The sequence below is a fragment of the Ambystoma mexicanum genome, chromosome 1q (assembly GCF_040938575.1).
Source record: "Ambystoma mexicanum isolate Mex_15411 chromosome 1q, UKY_AmexF1_1, whole genome shotgun sequence".
Taxonomy (NCBI): Eukaryota; Metazoa; Chordata; class Amphibia; order Caudata; family Ambystomatidae; genus Ambystoma; species Ambystoma mexicanum.
In genome coordinates, this window is record NC_090922.1 from 697520234 (window position 1) to 697548192 (window position 27959).

Consider the following 27959-nt stretch of genomic DNA (forward strand, 5'->3'; position numbering starts at 1 on the left):
TACGTTACGTTACTTTCCTTAGAATTATATTTATTACCTGTTGTTAGGGAGAATTCTCTGTTGAGGCTAATTTCCCAAACCTAGTGAGTCCCCCAGCAGCTTTGCTGGATTTTTGGGGTTTATTTTTTCTCCTGCTAAGAGTGAGTCTCTTTTTCTCCCACTCTTAGACATGATTTGAGATATCCTTTGACTTTGTAATGTGTTTTATGGGCTATGGGGTCTTTTACTCCATAGGGTTTCATGTGGTTTTTGGTACGTGTGTTACACAGCACCATCAGTGCAGTAACACAGGGGTGTCATCGTGATCCCCAAACATAGACTCCATTCCCTGGGACTGACTACTGTCTCCCAGGGCATGTAAAGTCACCATTGACTTTACTAGTCTTAAATTGGGAACAGAACCAGTACAAACCATCATATTGTGGAAGTACTGGTAGGGGTAATTAGATTGCCCCTGGGTCTGTTTTTCGAGGGGGCACTGTGCAGTCCCCCCTCGTCGAGTTTCTGGCTGGTGGCAGTGGTTTCCACGCAAAATATTCCTTAAGAATATTTACTATGGGATTTTTCCATTCATTTTAAACGCACCACTTTTTGGTGCAATGTTAAAGATACCGCCGGGTTATTTATTTAATATTTATTCCCCGGTTGGGTCTTTTCGCCAGTACTCTGTTTTAAAATGGCGTTTGTGTTCGCCTCTGTAACTCCAACCCAAGTCGAGCCCTTTGTTCCACTTTTTGGCGGGCTTCTACACAGAAGCCTCCAAAAGTGGTGCCACTCTGTCTGGGTATACAGGATGTGGGGGAGGGGGGGTTTAGGCACCCTGGAATGAGTTGCCTCGGCAACTCAAGTCACACTCTTGTGTGATTGGCCCAGTGGTGAGCCGCCCGGCTCACCACTTAGCATGTTTGAGTGACAGCTAGGACTGATGAATGGGGGTTTTCTGCATAAAAGCAGGGCTTTGGGGACTGGGACTTCAGACATCGCCACAGGACCAAAGAATCCGAAGAGGGAGAAGCTGAGCCGACCTGCAACGACAACACCACCGGTGGAGCCCTGCTGAACCGACTCACCACTTCTTCCAACGACAGAGGAGATCTTCATCCCGAAGAGTCTTCTTCCTTTGACTGGTGGGGATAACCAGTTCGCCTGCCTTTTCGCCTTCCCGGATCATTTCGTGGCCGCCTTGCCTGTGCCAAGCACCCCGGCAACCGGGATACCACGTTTTACCACTACCGCAAATAAAAGGGTAGTACCTTTTTAACCAGAGAACTCCGCGGCTGGTTTCTTCCCTGGCGGTGCAACGACCTTCAGCTTTCCGCCACGTCGAGATCTTCTCTTCCTCTGGACGACGCCGCGACTTGCACCCACTGCCAGGAACAACTGCCCCCGCTGGAGGATTCTCTCCACTTTCAAGGTACTGTGTCCGCCTGGCCTCCCTCGCAACGGTCTGTGTGGGATGTCTCGTAAATCCTCATCTTACCACTCGGGTTGGCCCAAGGCTGGCTAACTGAACTTTTTTGAGCTGAACTAATTCCTTTTTAAACTCTCTGCAAGACTTTTCAAGCCTTTTAAACTGTGCGATCTTGGGCGCATTGGTGTTCTACTCTCTCTAAGAGGGAGCCGGGCCTCTGAACTTTTTGCTCACAAGTAGACTTCTGACTTTCCTGCCTTGCTGAGTGCTTCTAAAGTATTGTGTTGTGTGCTTTTCTGATTTCTGCCTTTTCCCTCCCTTTTTTGATAACTTTGGAGTGCCATCTTTAGTTAAGCGCTCACCTCTGTCTGAAAATAAGTGGTGTTAACTAAGACTTGTCTAATAAGGAATAAGGGATGTATATATATATTAATGGTGACTGTGTTTTGAACGTTCTTACAATAATAGTGCTGGAGTGTTTCTAAGTGTGTCTTTAAATAAATAATTATATACTTTGATACCAAAGCTCTGGTCAGTGTTTGCTTGTGCTACTGTATCTTGGTACCTATCTTGTATACTCTATATACTGTCTAACTCTTCTTGAGAGAAGTCTGGCTGCTCAGCCACAGCTACCAGGTAAATCTGGGTGGTACAGACTGCTACCAATTGAGTTTACTGCCAACACCTGTAGTCTTAAGCCTTTTGCAGTGGTCCCTAAGGGAACTGCACAGGTTTCTGCCTAACACCTGTGAACCCAGAAACCGCTCAAACTGCCAAGCACTTACAGTGCAGCTGGCATAGAGGTGCCTGCTTACCTTAAACAAAATAACATCATTGACATGTAATGCTGCTTTGGGTGAAGTGTTCAGGCAGTGGATGCCCTGGATTAAAAAGTTGTTGCAAAGCTTCTGAGCTAGGGGTTGAATGGATGGGGGCGAAAATAAGAGGGGAGAGGGGATGGCTTTGCTGTCCTCTCATTACTGCAGTTGATTTGGTTAGTGAGCTATTGACCCAAATACTTGCACGTGGGATTTGAAAATTTGTAAGGATCAGTTTTGGGAAACGCGGGCCAGAGTCAAAGGTGCCTAGCAACATTCTTGTTTTACAAGTTGATGCTGATAAGTGCTTTATAGACATCAAGTGTTAAATAAGAATATCTTCTGTACATTTCGCCCAATGTACCAAGTTGATCCCCTTGCAGATGTTATCATGTGCATATGATTTTATTATAAAGCCTATTTGGACGGGCTGCTCTAGTGAGAGAAGTTCCTGCATCAGGTTTGATAAGTAAAGCGTTTTTGCTTTACTCAACTTGCTTAGCTCATCTGATTTGGGGACACTGATCATTCCCTACGGCTATCGGTGCAACAGCACTCTGTCCACCATTGTGAAATTCCTTGTTTTACACTGCGCGCATCACTTTACAGTGAGGTGTGGTAGGAGTACTTGGTAACTCTTTCCCTTTTGTTTTTAGTAACTGTTTTCTTGCATGATGTTCCTAGGACAGGCTGGTGACGACAGGTGTTTTTCTACCGCGTTTTCTTACTTTACGTGTGCACTTTTTATTTGCACCGTTTAATGCCTTTTAGAGTACCCTATATCCTGCCACAAGATTTAGCCTCATCTTTTTGCCTTCTCTGTGTCCTCTCAGGGCCGCATATGCCATATATGCTAATCCCCTTACCGGGCAAACCCCTAGCATTTCTGGGCAAAGCAGCGGTATGTGTTTGTGGCTGGATGTGGGGGCTGGGACTGTATAGTCCCAGTCCACATTCTGGTCAGCGTCTGTTGCTGGACAGATGTGGTGACTGGAAGCTGTCCAGATTGGACAGCCCTGCCAGTTTGAATGGTGCTGATCTTTATCATTGGTGGGCTAGGGAGCCACTCTAGCTCGAATTCAGTATAAATCCTGCAGCCGTGCTTCACATCATCGTTGGAGCCAAGAGCCCTTTCGAAGAGGAGTATCCTGCGGATGACCTGTGGATCTGTTTGGCAGCCAACCATCCCAGCGAAGCCCTTTTTACTTATCTTATCTCCTGAAGGCCTTCATCAGTGCTTCAACCCCCAGACAAGTGGGGAAAAAAGTCTATACTCCCTGCTCGAAGTCCCTGCCCTTGGAAGTCTTCGGAATTGTCCAGGGATTTCTGTGTGGACTGGTCAGCTACCGCTTGGGCTATCTCGCTGAATCGGTCGCCGTCCCAGTTCAGTCTTGGGACTGTGCAGCCCGCTAACTAGTGAGACGAGAGGCCTCATCACCCTGCAGTTGCAGCTCTCCAATACGAAGAGGGGTCTTGCAGAACCAGCTCCTTTGTCTCCGTCACAACGGTCGTCTTCCACAGTTAGATCAAGGTGCCCACCGTGATCTCCTAATTGTATCTCGTGGGGAGGGTTAGAGCTCTGAGGTCATCGGCATCATTGTGGCCCTTTCTTCATCGTGCCAGGGTCGTCCAGCTGTCCAGTGCTAGGAACCACCGACTAGCCAGACCTAAATCACGAGGCCAAAAGTGACCTCTGCACCAGTGACCCATGCACCCCCCTCCATTGGGACCAAAGCACAAAGTAAGTGGGACCTGCAGATTTAGAAGCCTCAGAAGTGGCTTCTGACAGAATCTGAGTAGAAAGGTTGAGTGAACATACCTGTTTCTACCCCCATCTCATTAGGGTTTATTGGTCACAAATTCCTAACCATATCTCTCCCTTGCATGGTCGTGATCTGTGGAGTTCTGGCCTAGGATCAAGGATTCCCCCTCTCCCTTCCCCACCTGGGCTTCCCCATATGTGGTGGGATTGGACGAGGATCTCCTAACAACTTTGCTTACTTTGTTCTTCACTACGTGAGGCATTTTCACCTACATGTTGGGTTTGCCAACACTTGTTCAGCCTTCCTAAGACTCCTAGCTCCCTGCAAATGGTACATTTTGGACTTTTGACTCTTCAGGCACTAGGCAGCATGCCCTTTAGCAAGGGAAGGGCTCTAAATATAAAACCTTTTTTCAATAAGAGAAATGTGTTTTTCTACTACTAATTACTCATCTATTTCTAACCTATTTTATACTTGCCTTTGTTTTCATCACTTGCTTTACTATGTTATAGTGTTTTATCACACTGATCCAAGTGTATGAAATATGAAGTGTTGGTGCTAAGAGTTTGTTAAAGGCCTAATACATATTACCAGGGTTCAAAATAGCTGGGAGCTATTTAGTTCCTGGCTATTGCCCAGTAGAGCCTGGGTAGGTTGACATCACAAGCTACCAGGATTTACTTTTGGCTTCTGTGACTGGTGCCCTGCAACCATACCTATCTGACACTCATGCTGTGTCTGGGAATTTGTACAAAAGGTGTATTAGCAAACCTCTAGAAGCCATTCAAATGATAGTGGTAGTTTGCATCTCATATTAAAGTTCGATTTGTGGTCTGCTGTGTGTCTTATGCAATTTTCATTGTTAAAGCACTAAACCCATTTTTCTTTCAATCACTGCATTTCTTTTAGTCTTATTGGCCACTCATTTCTTTTTAGGTTATCCATTAATTAAAGTTCACCGTCCTGAGAATTCATTCATGAGGCATTAATAGCTCTTAGGCCATGATTAGTAGCTCCTAATTGGAAAATCCTGGAGCTACTTACAGCTCCTGCTCCACAAATTACAATTTCCACCCCTGTGTTACTATATTTTTATGCATTCTAACTTGAATTAAGAGTGGTCTGTGAGTTGTAAGGGTGTCGAATGAAGGAAGTTGACACATGTGGCATGGTGGTGGTTTTAGACTTTTTTATTTATGAAAAAAAGACTCCTGGGGTTAAAAGGGGTTTCCCTGCCTCAAACTGATACTAAAGGATCCGTCAGATTGTCAATCAAAATCAAAGTCCACCATCCTGTGTCACAACCGACTTCTGTCCCTTACACTACAACTAAAGACTAATACAATCTAACAGAAAGTTCCTTCCCCAGGAGAACGGCTCCCTTCTCCTGATATTCATGTGGCGTTCAAAATAATGTTCTCTTGCAAAAAGGTTGCCAGGGGGAATGACTCCCTTACCCTGGCTTGCGGGTTCCACATAATTTTTGCACAATCCACATTATGGACCAGGAGAATGACTCCCTTCTCCTGGTCTGTATAGTTTACAATAGGGCCATTGGGAATGACTCCCTTTCCCTGGCGTCTTATGTCCGAAGGGTTTTTGTGTCATCCCCAGGAGAATGACTCCCTTTTCCGGGTATTTGAAAATTTATTTTTCGTGTCTTTTAACTTGCTGTATGTTTCGCCACTCTCTCTCCTTACCAGCAAAGTCCCAAGCCCTTCTCGGCTAGTCAATGGACTTATGTTTGCCATTCCGCTGAGGCTCCCCAGGTACTAAGATCCCTTGTATTGGGGTTTAAGACCCTTCTCCTGTAATCGGTGGACTTATGGTTGCTACTGCAACAAGGAATTTCTCCTCAGATGCTCGGTTTCTTTTTGTTTGCGGCACTAGACCCTTCTCTGGTGGTCAGTGGACTTATTACTTCTTCTGCGACGAGGAAGTTCTCCTCAGATTCTTGGTTCACTCTTGGTAGATTCCCAGATCCTTCTCTGGTGGTCAGTGGGCTTAATGCTGCCAGTGCGCAGAGGAAGTTCTCCTCAGTTGCTTGCTTCACTGTTAGGGTCCCAGGCACTTCTCTGGTTGTTGGTGGGCATATTGCTGCCAGAGCGACAAAGAAGTTCTCCTCTGATGCTTGATTCACTCTTTCAGTGTTCAGTAGCTACTTCGTTTCTACTGGTATGAGGGAGATCCTCCCTGATGCATTCTATACAGTTCTGTTCTTCAATAGCCCTACAGATGCCACTATCGGGGAAGAAACATTGTTGGGTCCCTCTCTCCGCCTACCCTGTATCCCTACTGGGTCTCCCATGCCTCCTGTAAGGAAGGCCTGGTATCAAATAGTGAAGATAGACACAAGTGATCACAGTTCAAGGGTGTTTATTGAACTTCAATGGGTTGGTTGAACGCCTATCTAAACCTAAATCTAAGGATGGGAGCAAGCTACGACCATCAAATAATAACAACGCAGTCCTAGTGGAGTCTCTGTCAAAATAAAAGGGCCTATACTACAAAACCTATTGCCAATACTTACTCAAATAACAAATGGGTGTGGGGAAATAGTGTATGCAAAAGAAATAGTGTTCATGAAATATGTCAGAATGACTGAGTACTGAAGCTCCCTTCCCCACGTTTTCAGCACGGGTCAAGGTGGCACACTCGGCCAGCAGTTCACACTCTGGCTTCTTCTGCACAAGGGTGCATCTTAGGACCCAGGCCAGGGCTTAACATGACAGTCTCTTCCAACAATAAAGTCTCTTGGTCGTAGGAGCCTGGCGTATGTACACAAAACAAAGTTTGTTCGTTTCTTGGAGTTTAGAGTTCTCACAGGTTAGGATTCACAGTATATGTTGGGCCTCCCTCAGTCAGTCTCGGACCCCTTTTCACATGCCAATTCATGATGGTCCTCCCTCGGTTGGGCTCAGACAATTTCTCAAAAACAGGTCTACCTTAGGCTCGGAGCCTTCAAAACACATATTCTCTTGACTGTAAGTACATCGAAGACTTTCGACTGTGCGTTGGATTTTTCTTAGACCTTCGCAGGGCCACTTCGATTCACTTCACTTTGCTAATAGTTCAATTTTCACTTGGATATATCAAACAGAGACCTTCGATTAGGCGCACACGCTGTGCCAGACTACTCTGATATATTGTATCTTCATTTCACAGTTCACTTAGTTCCCTGTCATTCGCACCCATTCTGTATATGCATCAACTTCCCTCTCTCTTACCAGATGCTTTCTGGTACTTTGAGTCCTTTTCAACAACTTGCAGAGGCTTCCCTCTTTCGGGCGCGAGCCTCATTCATTTAACAACTTTTTTTTTCACTTTCTCCATGTCAGCCCGATTCTGGGCAACTCACTGGCTGTAATGGTCTTTGGTTCTTCGTCCTCCCCAACTCCACCGTACACCCAGGAGGGGAATGCAGGCATCTGTGCAGCACTTCCAAGGAGGGACCTCCTCCACTCTGTGGCCTCTTGGAAATATAATTCTCTCGCTTTTTTGGCTCTCATCAACTTTTGCTCAGTTTCTTGGCCACTTGATTTCCTCAGCCTGGTTTGCTTCAGCCCAGGAAGAACCGTCCTCTCTTGTGCCCTGTCCTGCTGCCTGAGTGCCTGGGAGTTTGGTAGGGATCTTCTGCCTGACTCGGCCTTGGCGCCTCCCTCCTGTCTTCCCAAAAGCAACGGACTTCTCGTCCCTGGCATGCTCCTTTTAAACACCTGTGAAAGGTTAATGTGTTGCAGGTGTGTAGTTAGGGTTGGGCTTGCCTGACCTTGCCTGTTCTAGTTAACAGGGCAGTCTGTTGTCCAGATGGAAGACTGTCTTCTGTGTCTTAGTGTGTGTTTTGCCAGTACTCCTCATCCTCTCAGTCCCTCTTCCTCGTGTCAGTGTTTGCATAAATACAGCGTCTCACCATTGGGTGTCTCCACCCCACTCCCCGAGGACCCCTCACTCGGGTGATTTCCCCCGCACTGGTCCACTCCAGGGACTGGTTCCAAATGCGATGGCCGCGCCCTGGCCACCTGCGTGACAAGTCCCTGAGGACTGGCTAGTGAGACACCCTTTGGTTTCTCACACTCCCTTTACCTTCTTATGGGATGCAGCACGTTACCGGTCCTTCCTGGGATGGGATTCCTTGTCGGCAGCTCCCTCTGCTCTTCTCTGCTTCAACGGTACCAGTGCATCTTCGCAGACCTCCACTCCTTACGGTCTTTGTTTCGCTCCGGGACCTGATGGTCCATGTTGTTGCGATCAAGCTACTGCTTCTTCCCTTTGCCCTCACAGTTGGGTCTTCACTCCTCAGACCAACCATGTACTCTCGCAGCCTGCCACCGGCATCGCCTGCACAGCCTTTCCTCCAGTCCTCATTCAGAGTTCAAAACTCCCCGCGATCGGACACGTGCCTCTTCTCTTTCATTGTTATCTCTGGGACTCTGCTTCGGCTTAGCTTCAACACCTGCAGATAATTCTTTGGCATTCCTCATGTCTCCGGGCAGCCATCTCGCGGCAGTACTTAGGAGGTGGTTACTCTTCATGGTTGCTGCGTTTTTCCTCATCTCAGTATGTTCTGTTCTGGTAATATCCCATGTGCTACAAAAATACATGGGCTTACTCTCTATGAAATGGTCGGTATGGAAGGAGGGACTATGGATGTTGGGGAGTGACGTGGCTCAACTGGCTGTACTCTAGGTGATCTTCCTTGCCCCTGGAGGGTCGTGGGGCGAAGTCCCTCCCCACGAGGTCCCCCTGCATTAAACCGCCGTCATGGCCACAGGCCCCAGAACACAAACACACCATCTAGTGATGTGGGCAATGGGTCACTTGACTCACTTATGACCCTTTGGGACCTATAAACACAGGGGCCCTGGCTGGACTCAGTCCTGGCGCTTTTGGGGCCAGGCTCATATAGAGATGTGAGCAGGAACACTTTATTTCAGTGCATGAGTGCTTTTATTTTACAAGAACTTTCCAGGAGCTGAAAGCCTTTATTCCAGAGAACATCCTCATTGGGTGTGGCTCCCTAGGCCTGGTCTTCATGTGCTGACTCATTGGGTGTGGCAGGCAGGCTGAACCTGGTGGGCATGGCTTCAGAAGCTCAGCTATATAAGCTGCTCCATCCTTAAGGCCGGTGCTTCATGTTACTGTGCACTCGCGTGCAACGTGATGCTCACTGCTGCTTGGACCAGTTTACTTACCTTTGAAACCAGGCGTTCTCCTGCATACTCACCTCCAGGAAACCAGTGCTTCATCGCTTCATCTGCAGACTCCTCTCCTGACATCCAGTGATCTTGATCCCGCCGCCGCAGCACTGCACTCCGCGAACTCGAACCCTGTGAAGAAGAAGAAAGACAAGGTTAGAACATCCGTCCTAGGGCCGCGCTGCATTTGAAGCCTGTAAAGCGCACCAAACCCAGAGGTATCTAGGCGCTGGTTGCAGTAAACGTAGCTTGGTGATGAGAATACAGACAGAGTAGTTGGTGTTGAGTAGTGGTGAGAAAGTGGGGCTGTCAACAGGACAGTCAGTGTACATGAGACTGAAGTAGGTAAATGGGGTTTAGACCAAGTTAAGGCTTTGTGAGAAGAATCAAGTTTTTAGGCTTTTTCAGAAGGTCCAGAATGAAGATTTAGACATTAGCTGTAGGGGAAGTGCATTCCATTATTTGGCGGCCATTGTAGAGAAGCTGCAGCCCCCTGCTTTTTGAGGTCTGAACCTAGGTACAGAGATAGGCAGTGAGACTAGGTGTACCAGGTGGGTCTGGTAGATTGTGGTTTGGTGAATTTTCGTGTTCGGTATTTGGGAGCAGTGTTTGAGAGGCATTTATGAGTTATGGTAAGTGTTTTGAATAGAATACGTTCATGAACAGGAAGGCAGTGTACCTTACTCCTATCTGAGGAGATGTGGTCTCTTTTTGAGATGTTTAGAACTGCTCTTAGCACATTATTCTGTATAACTAGAAGTTTTCTGATGTTGCAGGGAGTAGTGCCAGCTCAGAGGGCATTGCAGTAGTCTAGTCTGGAGACTATAAGGGCTCTTGCAATAGTGATACAACTGTCTGCCGAGAGGAAGGGGCTGCAGGCATTTGAGTTTTGTGGTATATGCTGCTGATGAGGAGATGGCCTTTACTTGCCTGGTTAGAGAGAGAGGAGTTGAGGTACACTCCCAGGTTTTTCACTTCTTTTGAAATTGATATGGTGATTCCGTCAATAATGAAGGACTTGTATGCTGCATCCACTTTATTTAGTCAAGTCTGTGAGCCAATCAGGAGCAGTTATGTCTTGTCATCATTGAGGCAAAATAAATGTAGGGCCATCCAAGTCTGAATGGATTGCTAGACCGAGTTCAGTGTATTAGTGTCATTATCATGGGTGCCAGAGAAGAGAAGGAGGATCTGGGTATCGTCCGCATACTTGGTGTAGGAGATAACCAGGGTGTCAAGGAGGTCGAAGAGCGGTTTCGGGAACATTTTGTCTAGTGTAGGTGATATGCATGAGCCTTGGGGGAATCCACAGGTGACTGGAGCTGGTGGGGCAGAGGTTGAGAACATTGTCACGGTTCTGTTCGAAAGAAAGGATGAGATGGGAAGTTTTAGGCGAGAAATGGCCTGCCGTTGCAAGGTGTTGGTAGAGAATGTTATGATCTACTAAGTCAAAGGCAGCTGAGGGGTCTAGCAGTAGCAAGGGAGCTAGTTTACTGTTGTCTTTGAACTCATCTATTTGGACCTTTAGATCAAGGAGTGCTGATTCAGTGCTGTGACACGGCCGGAATCCGGATTGGTGCAGTCCGAGGAGGTTGTTAGAGTCCAGATGTTTTTGTATCTGGAGGTAGGCAGCTCTGTCAATTATTTTAAGTAGAAATGGGACGGAGATTGGCGGGCGGTGGAGTTTTCGTGAATCGTGCAATTTCCAAGGGAGATTTTTTTTTTTTTTAAGAGGTTTTGTCTTGGAGTGTTAAGATTTTGTTTAACAGGGTATTTTGTATATTAATACACCAAGTATTATCCTTGGAACAATTGTCGGGGAGCGGGATCTTGAGATTCTAGTTCTCGCAGGATGCCAAAGAGTTCTCGGATGCCTGAGTTAGCTTTAGAGATTTGGTTGTTGTAAACTGAGCTTTTTGGCTTGGATGATGGATTCTTTGTTGGTTTTAGACAGAATAGTAAAGAGATCTTTGTTCAAAATGAAGGGGTCCTTTTTCCAGGCAGTCTCGGCTGCTCGTTTAGAGGAGCGTAGAGATTTGAGGCTCGGGGTAATCAAAGTGTTAATGTGGGCAATGTGCTTGTTTACGGTTGCTCAGAGGTGCAACCTCAATGGCGAGTGGCAGAGATTGGTTGTAGAGATCCACTATCTTAGTGAGGTCTTTGGCCATGGCTTGGAAGGACGTCAGCGGCTTCAGCAATGGAATGATGCGGGCTGCATAGATATTTCAGACGTTTCTAGTGGCGGTGGCCGGAGAAGGTAGTATCGGTGTAGTAGGTTGTTTGTGGGAGGGGATGACGAAGGATATAACTATGTTCTGACCATGGGCATAGGACATTAGATGAGATAGAGTTGTCACAGTTGAAGTCGGAGAGCCAGTCAAGAATACAACCTTTATCATGGGTACGACTTGTAATGCGTTGGGTGAAGCCCAGAGCGTTAAAAAAATTTGCCAGGGCTGTGGCATTATGATCTAGTGGGTCATTAAAGCCTAGATTTATATCCCCTAATAGTAGGATTCTAGAGAACTGTTTAGCATCATGAGATAGGAGCTGAGAGATGTCCTCCTCAAAGGAGAGAACAGAGCCAGGTGTTCTGTAGATTAGGTGCACTGTTATAGTGGTCATGTGGGAGAGGTCAGTTTGATTGACATCAATTCCCCTGAGCAGAAGGCCTTATTTTACGTGATGGCTATAGATTTCTTGGCAATGAAGGCAACTCTGCCTCCTTTGCAATCTGACTGATCTTTCCTGTAGATAGTGTAGTTATCTGGGATGTAGACAGAGGGTCCTGCTGCAGCATGGAGCCTGGTTTCTGTGATTGCTAGTAAGTCCAGGTCGTAAATTAATATTAGGTCTATAATGTCTGGTATGGGCCAGCCGTGATCTAGCATTGACTAACACTCCTTTAAGTGATGGCTGAGCCATGGTTGAGGGGTTGTATGCTGGGATTGAGTTGTGTCCTGTGGAGATTGATCCTGCAGGTGGTGTGCATGGAGTAGTGTGTAGGTCACGGAGGTGCAACTCTTTCGCTGTTGCTGCAGCAGGTGAGTGAGTGCGGTTGGGGAGATTTGCTTTCACAGGAGGTTGAATGGGCCTAATTGTGGTGTCCGCAGCGGGCGGAGCCGAAACTGTGGGCCTGGTCTGTACATTAGCAGTCGGAAATTCAGCAGCAATGGGCATAGACGATACATTGGCTGGCATATTCAACACAGTAGCAGTATGTGATTCAGTAGCAATGGTCATAGACAATACTTTGGCATTGATTGACATTCAACACAGTAGCAGTGTTGTAATTCAGTAGCAATGGGCATAAACAATACATTGGTGGGCATATTCAATACAGCATCACGGTGTAATTCAGTAGTCCTGGGCCTATTCTGTACAGTAGCAGCAATGGGCATAGACATCATATTGGCAGAAGGTAAGAAAGGAGCAAAAGGCATCTGCGCATTTAAGAGGGACATGGTAAGCCTGGTCAGAGAAACCGTATCTGGCAGATCAATGCCAATTTTCGGGTTTCCAATTGTTATATGCGGAACCAATCCGTTATGACTGATCCTGATAGCTGTTGGCTGGTTAGGGTACAGCTCTATGTTGGCAGTTTTGGTGGGACTCGAGCATCGATGGAATTGGATGTAGATAGTAGGACCGGGGGTGCATGGGGGCGAAAGTTAGTACGTTGTGCCCGTTTGACGAGGGCCGAACAGTGGAGGGGAGGTGCTCTATGAGCAGAGTCGAGGATTCGTTATGTGGGACAGCGGTGGGGTCGAGATGCGCGTTAGTGGGCATTTGGTACGCGCGGAGAGCCGTTGGCGCCTAGTGTATCCAGAGCCAGGTTTCATAGCGTGCTGGGCAGGCATGGTAAGCAAAGTGTTGGGAGAGCATCTAGTTGTTTTGACAGTTGCTTAGTTGTACAGAGGTGGCAATACATGATCAAGAAAGGGTGTCGGGGGAGGAGGAGATGGAGCCATGATCCGGCAGGCGGCGGGACATGCATAGATATACAGAGCACAAAGCATACTGTGTAATTGGAATAGGGGGCAGGCGGCTTCCAGAGACCTGACTGGGCCGGACAGGGGTTCTCTCAGGTGGCCTTTTCTGTGGGCCTATGCTGGGGGCCGGCGTTGCCTGCCGGCTCCCATGTTCCCTTTGCATTTAGTTTCTGGCAATTACATTTGTTTGCTTTTCTTATTGTTCTGATATCAAAATAAATGAACCATGATGTTAGAAACTGCAGGTTTGTCCCTAAAATATCTTGGGCTGATCAATCAGCTGAGTGACATTCAAATTGTTTTTTTTTAGTAACCGCAAGGCATTAAGGGAACCAGATTGTTGTACTAATGGATGCCTTGACCATGCCCTCTTAGGTAATGCACATTGGTACTCACCATCAAAAAAGTTGTGTTGCTAATAAAAATGCCTCCTTTCAAACTGGCTTTCCAGCATCCCAAATTGTTCCCCAATCTAACATGCTTGAGTCATTCTGCTGAAATTATAGGGTCAGTGTACGCAAGCTAAATGCTATGAACGCTGACTGCCTCAATCATATCATTCATCTTCCAAAGATATCTTTTGTGTGGGAGCAGCGCTAAGAACCTGCAGCGAGAGGGGAGCCAGGGCATTGCCTGATGAGTATCTTTGACCTGTCTTTATTAGATAAACCCTGTCAATTAAGGTAGAGGACAACCGTAAGCTATTTATTGTATAGAAACCCTTATGAATGAGAGTCCTGAGTGAAGTTACTTTCTTCCCAATGACAGAACTTCCAGGCTTCTATCAGTGAAAGGTCTTTAAGATGTTTGACCAAAGCATGTAGTTTCTGCTTGTCAGACTAGATGTTTTGTCTGCTTTGGTGTCCAGTAGACAATTGAAATCCCTATATATTTCCTCTTTGCTAAAGGCACGTATGATGTCTTGGTCAAGGGTGGATTTATCAAATGAATGGGACATGCCAGAATATCGGCCTGCCGACTCCTATATGATGAACTCGGGGCCGTAGAAAGCATGATCTGCTTTCTATGAACAGTGTTCGTCACGCAGAGGCAGGAAGTGCATCTGGATGCCCAGCAGAGGAAGGCAAGGGGAGTACGGTGGGTGGGGATAGGGGAGTGGTGGTTGGGGAATGGGAGAAAAGTCTCCCCTTTTAGGGGAGTGGAGTGGAGTTGAGGGGCCAGGTATATGCATGCCATTGGGGCAATGATGGGGATGGAGGGCGGACTGAAAAGGAGGGTGAGGGAGGTGAAATATTTGATTAAGGAACTGAGATGGGGCGGGAGGGAGAATATTCACATTTATTGGGGTGGATTCACTGGGAGATGCCTTTGCAGAATTGTTTGTTTTGTTGGATTTGACAGATTATGGATCCGATAGATCCCTCTAAAGAACGGTTTCTGTCTCTCATTGGACACAAAGTACAAAGTGATGGTAGTTGTAATCTCAAGCATCTGGAGAGCCAAACCTTGCAGTCCCCTAACCTAACAAATATCAGGTCTCACGCCTTCTCGAAATACCCTGTCAGAATTACTGCAAGACAATTCTTAATTTTCCTTTACAAGTAACATCTGAGCTCATGGGGGGGTCACTGTATCTGTGCTATCGAGCCTGTCTCCCCGTCTCATCCAACATCGTCCCTGAAGCACCACCTTTTCCTCTCACGACCCATGAAATGGCAGGTCAGTTGTTCAATGGGCTGTCATCTGCTTCAGACTTCATTGTGTCACCTGTTTCTTCCTCCATCGAGATGAAGCAACTCCAGCCATTGAACATGGAACAACCACTTGCATGGGTGGCCACAACAATATTTGATTCCTTTGTCTTGGAGCCATCTTATGAGCATTCCCAAGCTCTTAGGATTGGCTAGTGTAGCTTGAGCCAAGTCCTGTTAAAAGCTGATATATTTAGTCACTGAATAGGATGTCTTTAGATTGTCTAGCTGTGTCATTATTTTCTCATTCACTTGAAAGAAATGTGAACGTGGCAGTAAATCGGGTGTAGGGTCCATGTTGTACCATCCAGAGCCATTTCAATGTGTTGAGGTAAGTGGAGGGTACTGCTAAATAAGCCTTGCACGTGCTCCGGGATGCTTCAAATTATCACGTTTTTGTAGGTGAGATCTTTTTCTGCATCCTCTTGTTTAAAAATTAGGTCTGTTTGGTGTTCAATCTGATCCGCCCTCCTTGGGAGTTACTCCTGCTAATCTGCTTGTTAACACACAGTATTCCCCACCTTGTCCAGCCGTGACCTGTTAATCCAGGGCAGAGAGACAGGCCTGCTGAGTTCTTTACTGCATTTTAGTTCTAATAGACGTTTGTGAGTAGTGTTCTAGGTAGCTTCCTCTCATCTGTGATGCCGGAACCTTAGTTTTGACTTGATTTGATTTATTAATTGCTCTTGTGCTAACATCACATCATTTACATCTGCCAACTTTGAGGGGTTCTGCTTGCCTAGTGTATTAGCCATCTATCTCAGAATGTTTCACTCTGGGTGTGCTGGGCAGGAGACGCGATATGATGTGCATTTGGCAGATAGACCCTCTTTTAGACCGACTAATTCACTCAAATGTACTCTAGACCATGTGCTTTCATGCATATCTCAACTGGCAGAAACTGGCATAGCAGTGCATTTCTGTCGCATGCACCTAGTGGTGAAAAGGGCATACAGCAGCACCACTGATTTATTCTTTCTCTACTTCTAATCCAATGCTTCCTTCGTCACATTCAGGGCTTACTGTGACTGTTTCCACCTTGAAGTGTAAGCAAGTGTGCACAAGGCATTTGAGCTGATGGCCACGGCTGTTATTAGTTTGCTTGCGTGCAAGATTGCTTTTAGTGGCGTTGAAGTCGGCTTGGCGAGTTACAGGCTCGATGCTTTGGAACCATATACAGCATTCTACAATGACGAGATGATTCTTCTTACTTATCCAAAGTTTCTGCCAAAAGTAGTGTATTCTTTTCTTATCAATCAGAAAATTACCCGACCAGTCTTCTTCCCTGACCCTCTGTCGGACCCTGAGAGGGTGTTACATAAGTTAATGTTCGGAGGGCACTGACGTTTTACTTGGAACCAAAGACTTAAGAAAAGATGACAATCTGTCAGTTACATTCTGGGGTATGCAATAGACTAAAGCCCCTAAAGCATACATTGCACGCTGGATGGTAGCTTGCATTTCAGAGTCCTAATTCCCCTCTATCATCTTGCTCCTACAGTTATGAATGCTCACTCAGTCAGAGCCAAGGTAGCCTTGTTGGCTTTTCAAAGGCAAGTAACGTGATGTTCTTGCTATGGCGGACACAAGGTCTTCGCCTCCCGGCTTCTGCAAGTATTATTGTATCAATACCAGACCCAGAACAGACGCTAGGTTTGGCCAGGCTATCCTTCTGAATGTATTTGTTTAGTTCATTCCTCCCTAGCAGATATATGCTTGGTAATCTCCCATAGGTATGAAGGAAAGGGAACGAGACCTAGGAGTAAGTTACCCACCGTAGTGACTACTGTACTCCTCGTCTATAATCTCCTTTCCTCCATATGCCTACCCTCCATTCTCCCTAAAAAGATGTAGTTCACTAAGCCAGTCTAACATGGGAGAGTAAAAATTGGACTGGTGGGCGGAGCTCGTGTGTGTTGAGGCCACATGCTGAGGCTCCTCCCCAAATTTAAATCTGTAGGTGACTTTTTATTTTTCTATGCAAAATGTGCATTCTCGTTGGGACGGACACCTAGAAGTGTGGTGGAAATTGGACCATAGAGTGAGAATTGTAGTCCCTGTTGTGATAACCTTTGCTTTAGTTCTAAATGGGACCAAACTCTTGTCAGGTTTGACACAGGGTATCTAGCCCTATTACTATAAAAACAAAAGTCGTGTCCTATCCAATGCAGAAGTGTTTTTAAAAAATGTGAAAAACAAGGTCACAATGGTTGTTTTAGGTTTCATTAGGATAGCTAAATAGTGAAAAGCAAGAAAACATGTTGTGTGTTCAGCAATATGTGATTGAGTTGCTTGCAAAATAGCAAATGTATTAATGACTTTTTCTTCATTAGTTACAAACTGTTTTAAGTGGTTCAGCACTAGTAACACTTTTTTCTTGTGATGTTGTATTTTCAGGAAAGCACAGAGCACAGATTATTCCAGAAAACAACTAAACTATGCAGATTCTTTGCCAATTCACTTGTACATTACACTAAGGTATGTCTTTTGTGTGAATATTTTTTATGTATTTTGGCAATAACGGTCGTTACAGAAACCTCCAATCAGGATATACAATTCAGCATATAACCTCTCAGGAGTAGGGATGTGTTGCGTGGCTTGATGTTTGAAGATTGCTGCACTTGTACAAGCTCATAACAACTGATTGCATCTATATGCAGCTTAGGCTCTCTTCCGGTGGCTCTTTGGAGGTGTTGGCATTTTAGAGGCAAATTATCCCCTGCTGTCGATCTTGAGTTAATTGATTCCAGATATTGATGATCCATGATAGGAATTGCTGTCTGTCCTTCCACTCGTCCCTTCACATCTCGCTCTAAATGGGTCCGTACACTCTGGAGCGCTCATGACAATCTACGCTTATTGATGGTCGGTAACGCTGCTGTAGACCTTGCATAAGGCTCCTGTGGAGCTGCCCTACACTAATGTCCATGGCTGTGGAGATGGGGAATTGAAATAGCGGGACAGGGGGTGTGGAAACGGGGGTATTCTGGGCAGGGAAAATTGGTGTCTGCCCTCAACTTTGAGTGCTGGAAATCTGAGGCGTATCTGATGTGTTATGCAAGTTTTCTAGCATGGAACACCTGGATGAATGGTACTTTAGAAGCACAGGTGCAACCCGGGGAACGGCCAACTGCTCGGACCTAGCATTCTTCTAGGCCTGCAGCCATGAGGAGGATTAGCAGTGGAGGGGCCTGAGAAGAGGGACCACCTGACATCATAGCTCGATCTACACTGTAACTGTAAAATGTATCTTTTTGCCCAATTTTGGAATGCCCTTCCCATTTTGCTGTATTTTTATTTTTCTTGATTATTTTCTCCAGATCGTTCCATCCAGATCTCACCAGGATGTGACTTGTATATATATGCAGCCGTTTGGGGAGCTTTATGGCTTCCAAATGTAGGGGCTACCGCCAAGTTGGCCCAGGATTCCTTGCGCAAGTCAACCAGACCTGTCAGTTTTTCTGGTTGGTGGCAGCATATCTAAATATGGTAGCTGAACAGGTTGTAGCCATTTTGTCCCACAGGTAGCCATTTCTACTTCCTGAAGATTCCCAAAATTACATTTTTAGTGTTTGTACATCCAGTACCTAGGCACCTGTAATTTTTTGTCCTTATGTGATTGGCTGGAGACATGGTCATTAGAGGACTTGCCATTTGGGACTTCTCCAGCCAGGATCTCTCAAAGGAACTTATATGGGTGTGCTTGTGGGTGCGGTGTGTCTGAGATTCTCTTGGAATCCACATCCCCTGAGTTTACCCAACTAAATGCCGCAAACGTGTGTGTGACATGAACACTGATTGGCTTGCCATCAAAACTTTGAATATTGCTTTAGTGTGGAATGAACGTTTAGGGATTTAGAATCCCCACCATCCCCCTGCCCCCTGGTTTTTAGGGATATATAAGGTACCACTGTGCACCTATGTGGAATGCTGGGATTTGCCAGAGGAAGGCTTACACACCACAGTGAAGTGCTGTCTTTTTGGTGACCAGAAATAACCATCTATTCTGGTCTTTCTCATTGTCCTGTTGGGATCAGCTCGGTCAGTTTTCCAGAAGGTGTTCGGAAGGTATTCTCATGTTCGTCCACATGACCCCTTAGTAGAACAATCATTGTGCATTCTCCAACTTGAAGCTGCTGTAAGAGATTTCTTTCTGCTTCACTTCATCATTTGGGTTCCTTGGCTCTGCCTGAAGCCTTGGTGGGTAGAGGGATTTGTTTGGGGAGCGGGCGGTGGGGGGAATAGGGAGGCTTGGTAGGGAGTGCTGTCTCCCCCTAGTGTTCCTTTTTGCTACTGCTACTTTTGGCACCACTCTCAATCATGCAATACATTCCAGCCTCTTTTCTGGCCACATTTCTCTTTTGTCCTTCTCAAGACCACAAGATCCAGAATCCAACACAGAGGCAAAAAAACAAAATGAGCAGATGTAGAAAGACAGCCACAAAAAAGCCAAAGTTCTCCAGCATGGGATCTGGCATGGACTCAAATTCTCATGAATATTCCCCGTCGTCAGGCTGGAAATCCTCGGTAAAAGAAAAAAAGTTTCACTTTTACTTTAAACTTTATTTCGAATGGATTGTGTCCTCCCACGTATTCCTCATTTTATGATAAATCGTTATCTCTAGCTTCGCTGCTTCGGAAAAAAAGATTCTCGGCAGAGGGCGCTGTGCTCGAGGTCGTGGCGTCGATTGTCCCTCGACGGACTCCGTACTCTGTCGACGTCACCGATGGCATAAATAGCTCGAGCCGCGCCCGTTGCTTCAGTTCCGTTTTTCCGATTGCTTCGCTATCGAGAACGGCGCGCTTGAGATTTTCTGTGAAGAAAATGTCGTCTTCTTCGACTCCTTCGACACCCAAGACTGGGTTCAAGAAGTGCGTAGATTGTGGATCGAAAATGTCGATCACGGATCCCCACCGAGTTTGTCTCTGGTGTCTCGGTTCCAGTCACCGGACCGACGACTGTGGTTCTTGCCAATCCATGACCGAGAAAGATCTTCGTGAGAGGAGAGGTAAACTGTCGGTGGGGAGGGAAGCCTCTAAGAAGGCTACGTCCAAAAAACATAAAGCGACTGATTCGAAGGAATCGGATCGCCACAGGCATTCAAAGAGATCTCGATCTAGGAGTAGATCGAGACGCTCTTCTTGCTCATCCAAAAAAATGAAGAGGAGACATAGATCTCCCTCATCATCTTCTGAGTCGACCGAAGAAATTCGATGTCCGACAAAATCGGATTCTCCCAGAAAATGGGAAGATTTTCGTAAAAAGATGATGGAGGTATTCGAGAATGCGGCCCGACCCCCTCGAATGAACCTCGGAAGAGCCATACCCCTAAGGTTGCTCCATTGGACGACAAAGGGAAGTCTAAGACTACCTTGGTAAAAACCGGTAGTGTCGAGGATACTTGAAAAACTCGAGTCGACGACAAGTCGTTGAGGACTCTTCGAGAGTCGAGCACCTCTCCGGTGCCATATAAAAAACATAAGTCGTCGAAGGCTTCGACGACTTCATCGACGTCGACCGTTCCCGGCATCGAAATCAAAAATAACCTTGATGCCTGTATCAAAGTCATCTTCGAAGTCATCGAATATTCCTTCGATAGCTTCTAAGGATTTTTCTATTCCTACCTATAGTAGAGGAAGAAAGAAGATTTACTCCGTTGCCCAGGTCAGACTTTTAAGTCCATGTCCTCAATTTATGAGGAATCTGGCTCGGAGGAAGAGGAAGTTACTCCCTTTGGAGTTTCATATGGCACGAAACAAGTTCCTGAGGAACTCATTGATCAATAGTCCAAAATGAGAGACCTGAGTGACACACTACATTCTGCCAGTGGAATTGACACCGCCCCAAAATTAGAGTTTGCCAGACCTGATCCTGCAGAACATGCAGACTCAGGGTACAGGAGTCTTATGACCAGAGTAATTGAGTATATGGGTTGGGGTATTTGAACAAGATGACATGACGGATATAATTGTCAGAGGTCCTCAAAAGGATCCAGTTCTCCCCTTTCACAGGGCTCTTTAGAGGAGGGTGGAGAAAAACGGGGAAAAGCCTGAGAGCATTGCTGCTGCAGATAGTAATTTCCCCAAGAAATACAGACCAGCTGGTACAGATCCTGAATACTTAAACAGGCATCCGACTCCGGAAAGTCTAGTTATTCAGGCAGCGTCCACATCAAACCAAACTGCATATCCCACTATCCCTCCAGATAGAGAGGATAAAAAAGTTGGTGCCTGGGCACGTAAAGTTTTCACTTCAGGCAGTATGGCCTTTAAATCGACAAATGTCACCTGTACCCTGGCCAGGTTTACCCATCCCCTGTGGGACTGTATTTCGGCGGCGGCTGAGCATATTCCGGAAGGCGAGGAAAGGGAAGGCTTCCTGAATATAGTCAAAGACGGGAAGGAGGCAATGGGGGAATGTCTCCAGTCTGGACTGGATACTGCTGATAGTATCAGCAGATCCATGGCTGCAAGCATTGTACTACGCAGATTTGTATGGTTGAGAAAGTCGGGGTTTGCACCAGATGTGCAAGCCAGACTCCTCAACATGTCCTTTGATGGCTCGAGACTGTTTGGCAGTAAGGCTGATGAAAGCCTAGAAAAACGTCAGACCTCGAAAGCGGCAGCTAAATCGCTTAGTGCCTCCATGCGCCAGCCTCTAAAACCCTATTCCGGCTCATCTTCCTGGAGGGGTCGTTCTTTTCGTTACTACTCCTCATTTGGTAGAGGAAGAGGACAGACTTCTCAAAGGGGCAAAAGAAATTCCCTCGTGGAACACGAGGAAGAGGTGCAAAATCAGCCTCAGGAGCAGCATCTGTACCCTCAGCCACTCCTGCAGCCGCCTCCAAATCCCTCTGAGACCTTGTTGCACAAAACACCAGTGGGAGGCAGGATCTCTCAGCATCTGAAGGAATGGCGAGGCATTACCTCAGATGCTTGGGCACTGGAAACAGTAGCTCAAGGTTACTGTCTCCCCTTCCAAAAAAGGCCTCAGAATCATCCACCGGGAGTCAACTCTGTAAAAACTCCAGACCCGCTCCTGTTGCAGGAAATTTTAACCCTGCTAGAGAAAGGTGCCATAGAACAGGTACCTGTAGCAGAGAGGAACAGGGGTTGGTACTCCCCATATTTTCTCATCCCAAAAAAGGACGGAGGACTGAGACCCATCTTGGACTTAATAAACTTGAACAAGTTCCTCAGGAAGGACAAGTTCAAGATGGCCACTCTTTCTCAGATCCTTCAGGCTCTCCAACTCCAAGATTTGTTGGTATAATTGGGCCTTCAGGATGCTTACTTTCATGTGCCAATCCATCTAAAGCACAGAAAGTACCTGAGGTTTGCGATTGGCAACTCTCATTATCAGTTTCGGGTTCTGCCATTCGGGTTGACCTCTTCCCTGAAGGGTTTTCACCAAACTGTTGGCAGTTGTGGCAGCGAGTCTCAGGAGAGGGGGTATTCACATCTTCCCCTACCTGGACGACTGGTTGATCAGAGCAAGTTCTCCAAAACCAGCTCAGGAACATCTTTCGATCACTTGCCACTTCCTCCACAAATTGGGCTTCTCCCTCAATTTCAAGAAGTCTCATATGATACCATCCCAAAAGCTCCAGTTTATCGGAGCAGTCTTGGATACTTCCTCTGGAAAAGCCTCGGCTCCCGAGGTGAGAGCTCTCCACATCCAGCAGATGGGAACGAAGTTCCAGAATGCGCAACGTCTACCGGTCTTCGATTTTCTCAGGTTGCTCGGCCTCATGGCATCCTGCATTTTCCTAGTACCAGAGGCCAGGTTGAGAATGAGATCCCTTCAATGGGCACTCAGAACTCAGTGGTCCCAGTTCTCAGGGAATATGTCGGATCTTCTGCAAGTCCCGAGCACAGTTGCTCAGGATCTTCTATGGTGGGCTTGCAACGACAACATTTGCAAGGGAGAATCTTCTTGGCAACCATGGCCGGAGATAACAGTAGTGACGGACGCCTCACTCACGGGGTGGGGAGCACACACCAACGATCTGACAATCAGCGGTCGTTGGTCTCCATCGGAGTCCAAACTACACATCAACCTTTCGGAGCTGAGGGCAATCAGACTAGCGCTGAAGGCCTTTCTGCCCTCTGTACAAGGAAAGAATGTCCTGATAATGACAGACAACACGGTGGCCATGTACTACCTCAACAAAAGAGGAGGAGTAGGGTCACTACCACTGTGCAGAGAGGCAATGCAGCTATGGTTCTGGGCAATACGAGAAGGAATCTCTCTATCGGCAATTCACCTAGCCGGAGAGAAGAACACTGCAGCAGACGCTCTGAGCAGGCAGAGCACGGTCTCTCACGAGTGGGAGCAGGCTCAGGACGTTCTTCTGGAGATCTTCGCCTTTTGGGGAACCCCTCAAGTGGATCTGTTCGCCACTGCGATCAACCGGAAGTGTGATCAGTACTGCTCATGGGAATTTCCTCAAAGAGGAGCTCTGGGAGAAACTTCCACTTCCATTAGTAGTGAAGTGGAAGTTTCCACTGCTGTATGCGTTTCCCCCAGTCCCCGTGATTCTTCAAGTAATCAGGAGGTTGAGAAAGTTCAGGAAAACCATGATCCTAATTGCCCCGGATTGGGCCTGGAGGACGTGGTACCTGGACCTTCTAGACATGTCCATCTGCTCTCCAATACGTCTTCCACAAAGAGAGGATCTTCTCTCTCAAGAGGAAGGTCGGATTCTTTATCCAGAGGTCAAGACACTCGACCTTCACGCATGGTTTCTGAGAAGTTGAGATACAAGGATTGGGATCTTCCGGATGACGTAATGGAAGTCTTCGGCCAGAAGACCAGCAACAAAATCTTTGTACAGATGTTGCTGGAACAGGTTTAGTAAGTGGTGCAAAGATAAGGATGTGGACCCTTTTCAATGTGGCACTCCAATGGTGCTCTCTTTTCTGTTAGATCTAGCCAATCTGAGGCTCCAGATAGGAACAATAAAAGGATGCCTTGCTGCGCTGTCCATTTTCAAGCGCACCTCGGAAGAGGTTTCATATTTCAAAATACCATTAATCATTCAATTCTTAAAAGGGCTTACTAACGTATACCCTCCAGTACCTTTTCATGTCCCAACTTGGGATTTAAATTTAGTACTAACATTTTTGACTTGCATACCTTTTTGAGCCTCTGCACTCCTGTCCATTGAGGCTACTAACACTAAAGACTGTGCTTCTTGTGGCCCTATCATCAGCCCGCAGGGTTGGTGAACTTCAGGCTCTCTCATGCAAACCACCATATACAGTTATTTATAAGGATATAAGGTTAAACCTTCCTTTTTACCAAAGGTAGTTTAGGACTTCCATTTGTCACAAAAAATAATACTACCAACATTTTATCCTCCTCCTTATTTGGGCAAGGAAGAGGAGAGACTGTACAGACTAGATTCCAAGAGGGCCCTTAGTTTTTACATCTCAAGGATGTCTAAATTACGACAAGATGACCAACTGTTTGTGCGTTATACTGGTCATAAACTGGGCTTATCAGTAACAAAACGGACCATATCCCGCTGGATCATTTTGGCCATAATTGAATGCTACAGATTGGTGGGAAACGACCCACCAGGTGGGCTTTGAGCCCATCCTACAAGAGAAATGGCTACTTCTGCGGCTCTAAAGAGGGGAGTTCCGGCAGCAGATATTTGTTCAGCTGCAACTTGGAAAACAATGCATACTTTTATCATGCATTACTGCTTGGATACTGCCTCCTCCAATGAGGGGTTATTTGCAAAGGCAGTTCTGCATTCTGTCCATGAAAACTGTAATTAGTACTCCCACCTCCAAAATTGCCACTGCTATGGGAGTCTATCATAAGATGAGGAATACGTGGGAGGACACAATCCATTCGAAGAACAAGTTACTTACCAACTGTAACGTTCTTTCGATTGGATGTTCCTCCCACGTATTCCTCATCGACCCTCCCATCCTACCCCGCAGTACAGTTTACGTTTTCTTACACTTTCCTCTCACGAAGAATGTATCTGTCATGGGGCACGCCCGGGTGTTCCTCCTATATTTTCATCGAAAAAACAGAACTGAAGCAACGGGCGCGGCTCGAGCTATTTATGCCATCAGTGACGTCGACAGAGTACGTCGAGGGACAATCGACGTCACGCCCTCGAGCACAGCGCCCTCTGCCGAGAATTGTTTTTTACGAAGCAGCGAAGCTGGAGATAACGATTTATCATAAGATGAGGAATACGTGGGAGGAACATCCAGTCGAAAGAACATTACAGTTGGTAAGTAACTTGTTCATCTCCTCTTAACCAATCACTGTCATCTGGGAATTACTGCTCCCATCCAATGACAGTCCTCTCCCTAAGCCCCTCCTCTGGCAGCCATTTTCAGATTTTTACTGCACGCTTTAGTGTTGCGAGTCCTCGAGTTTGCTCTCTAAGCTATTCGTATGTTTTTTGTGTTTTTGATCGGAAAAGTTTGATTTTTATTTCAAAGAAGCCTGTGTGCTCTTTGCATCATCTGTCGACTGTGGAGACCCGTTGGTGAAGTTCCGCGCCCCTCAAGGGCGAAAATCGTCAAAGATTCGAGAAGGCCCTTGGGCCTACTCTGCGCCCTCCGACCATGACAGGAGGAGGACGAGGACGAGGAGGAGGAGGAGGAGGGAAGGTCCCTCTTCAGGCCCTACACCAAATGCGGGCTACGGAACGTGTTTGTGGAGGACTAGCACCTGCAATGCCTCTACTGCCTGCACCCGGACCACAAGCTGGTGGAGTGCGAGATATCTCTTGGTTTCTCCAAGAAGACGATGGACAGGCATAGTAGACTGGCGGTGTGGCTTAACGCCAAGGCCTCTGACCCGGGCTCCAAGCCGGGTCATGCCTCACACGGGACCGGCCGCTCCGATGGGCGGTCTTCTAAGTCCTTTGAGGGCGCCTCATCTGTGGGGGCCCAAGATAAGGCCAAGAGCCACAAGTCCGAGTCCACTGTGTACATCACCTTCCGCCTCCATTGCCAGCAGGCAATCAAGCTCCTCTTCAAATTGGAAGTCATCTACCCCAGCTAAACTATGTGAGAAATCTGAGAAGCCGCAGATGGAGGAGAAGGCGGCTGAACAACCCAAGCAGGCTCAACCGGCACAGGCAAAGACCTCGTCTACGACTGCTACTACCACGACCGCTAAGGGCGCTGATCCTGCGAGGGTAGCCCCCACGGCTCAGAAAGTGTCCTTATCCCCAAGGTGCGACACCGCCGCAGTGACTTGGGCAAAGTCTGCAGACACGCCAGAAGGGGGGAAACCGTCTCAGGCCTGGTTCAAGACACTCAGGGGGGGAAAAAGGTGGAGGGGGCAAGGAGGCCCTGAAACGGCCCTCTCAGGCTGTTGCCCAAGCCATGGATGTCTCGTCCACGGACGACGAAGACCATGAGTCCTTACACACGATCCACAAGAACGTGGTAGAGGAGTACGGCGACAGGCATAGTTTTCCTTCTCTGCCATCGCAGCCAAGAAACATTTCCTTGGATATTCTGTCGATTCTACACACCTTGGTGTCAGAGATCCAGTTGAGGATGCCTGCAACTCCCGTACCTGTGGGTCCGCAGGTCCACGATCAGCCTCCAACGACAATGAGGAAGCGCCATCCGACGCCCCCATTTCAACCTCAGACACCATGTCGGGTCCCTTCTCCCCCAGCAGACCCAGACACGGGTACGGATACTGCGACATTGTCGCAGCAGATGGTGAATCTCTACATTTGAATGCTCCACATAAGGTGTCCCCATCGGATGAGGTGGGATCGTTCCACACCATGATCTCCAGAGCCTCTGAGCTACTCCAGCTGGTTCCAGAAAAACCAAGAAGGTGGTCTTCTCGTACCAGAGGTACGAGGCCAAGAGTAAGACGATCCTGGCGCTGCCCCTTCTGGACGAAATATGGGATGATGGCCTGGACCTCACGAGGAACCCTTGCACGTCTCCAGCCAAACGGGATAGGCTGCCAGACTCTGCAGCCAAGTGCCTGAGGTCGCAGCCATCGCCGGATTCGGTGGTATCGGCAGCCACGAGGAAACTGTTGGCCAACCTGTCCTCGTCATCTTCGGTCCCTCCAGATAGCAAAGGGAAAAGGATGGACGCCATGGGAAAAAGGCGCACTTGCGATCTTGGCATTTACAACAGTGGGTTGTGGTACAAGCTGGGGCCGATTCTGGAGTTCCTCCCCGATGATAAAATGGAGGCAATCACTCTCTTCCAGGAAGGGGTAGTGGCGTCAGATCACGCCATCACAGTGGCATTGGATGTCCCTGACACAGGGTTCCGACAAATGGGGAACAGGGTCTGCCTTCGTCGCCAAGGCTGGATGAAACCCTGCAAATTTCCGCCACAAGGTCCAGTTGAAGGTACTTGGCATGCCCTTCCACTGAGAGAACCTGTTTGGGAAAGTTGTTGTCGAGTCCCTCCAGGCCATCAAAACAGATAGAGACAACCCGTTCCCAGCAGCACTGCTCTTCTTTTCGCTCCTCCAGGGGAAAGTTGAGCAGGTCCTCCAAAGGTTTCTCAACTTCGTACCGACAGCCTTCCAGATCCACAACCCAGGAAGCCTACAGAGGTGGTTCCCAGGCCTACGGTAGCGGAGGTCAGCGTCGCTGTCGCCTGCAGGCAGCACGCCAGCACCAAAGTTACCCTGAACCTGCCAGGACGTCGGGCCCTCACTCGTGCACCCCAGTGGGAGGCCGGCTGACTAGGTTCGTCAGCGAGTGGAGAAAGATCACCACCAACAGATGGGTACAGGACGCTCTGGCCCAAGGACACGCCCTGGAGTTTCAACGCAGATGTCCATGGATCCCTCTGGTTACCCGCCAGGAGCAGCACATCCCTCTGAAGAGGTGCGGGGCCATGCTGCAGAAAGGGGCGATGGAGCTAGTTCCCCAATGGCTCTGGGGCTCCAGAGTCTATTCCAGGTACTTTCTTGTCAGAAAGAAGGCCGGGGCATGGAGGCCCATCTTAGACCTACAGCGTCTGAACAAATACTTAAAGTCCCAAAAATTCAGGATGGTCACGTTGCAACACGTGCTCTGCCAACTGGAAAGAGGAGAC

The 27959-nt window shown here is 47.4% G+C and overlaps 1 protein-coding gene across 3 annotated transcripts in view; it reads left to right on the forward strand.

Annotated features, from left to right (window-relative positions):
* Positions 1-27959, forward strand: part of FIRRM (FIGNL1 interacting regulator of recombination and mitosis) — a 1502596-nt gene that overhangs the window by 614872 nt on the left and 859765 nt on the right. For all 3 annotated transcript variants that reach the window (XM_069641302.1, XM_069641303.1, XM_069641304.1), the window contains exon 9: positions 17289-17369. In XM_069641302.1, coding sequence (XP_069497403.1) covers positions 17289-17369 — 81 coding nt within the window. The remainder of the gene's footprint in view (positions 1-17288; positions 17370-27959) is intronic.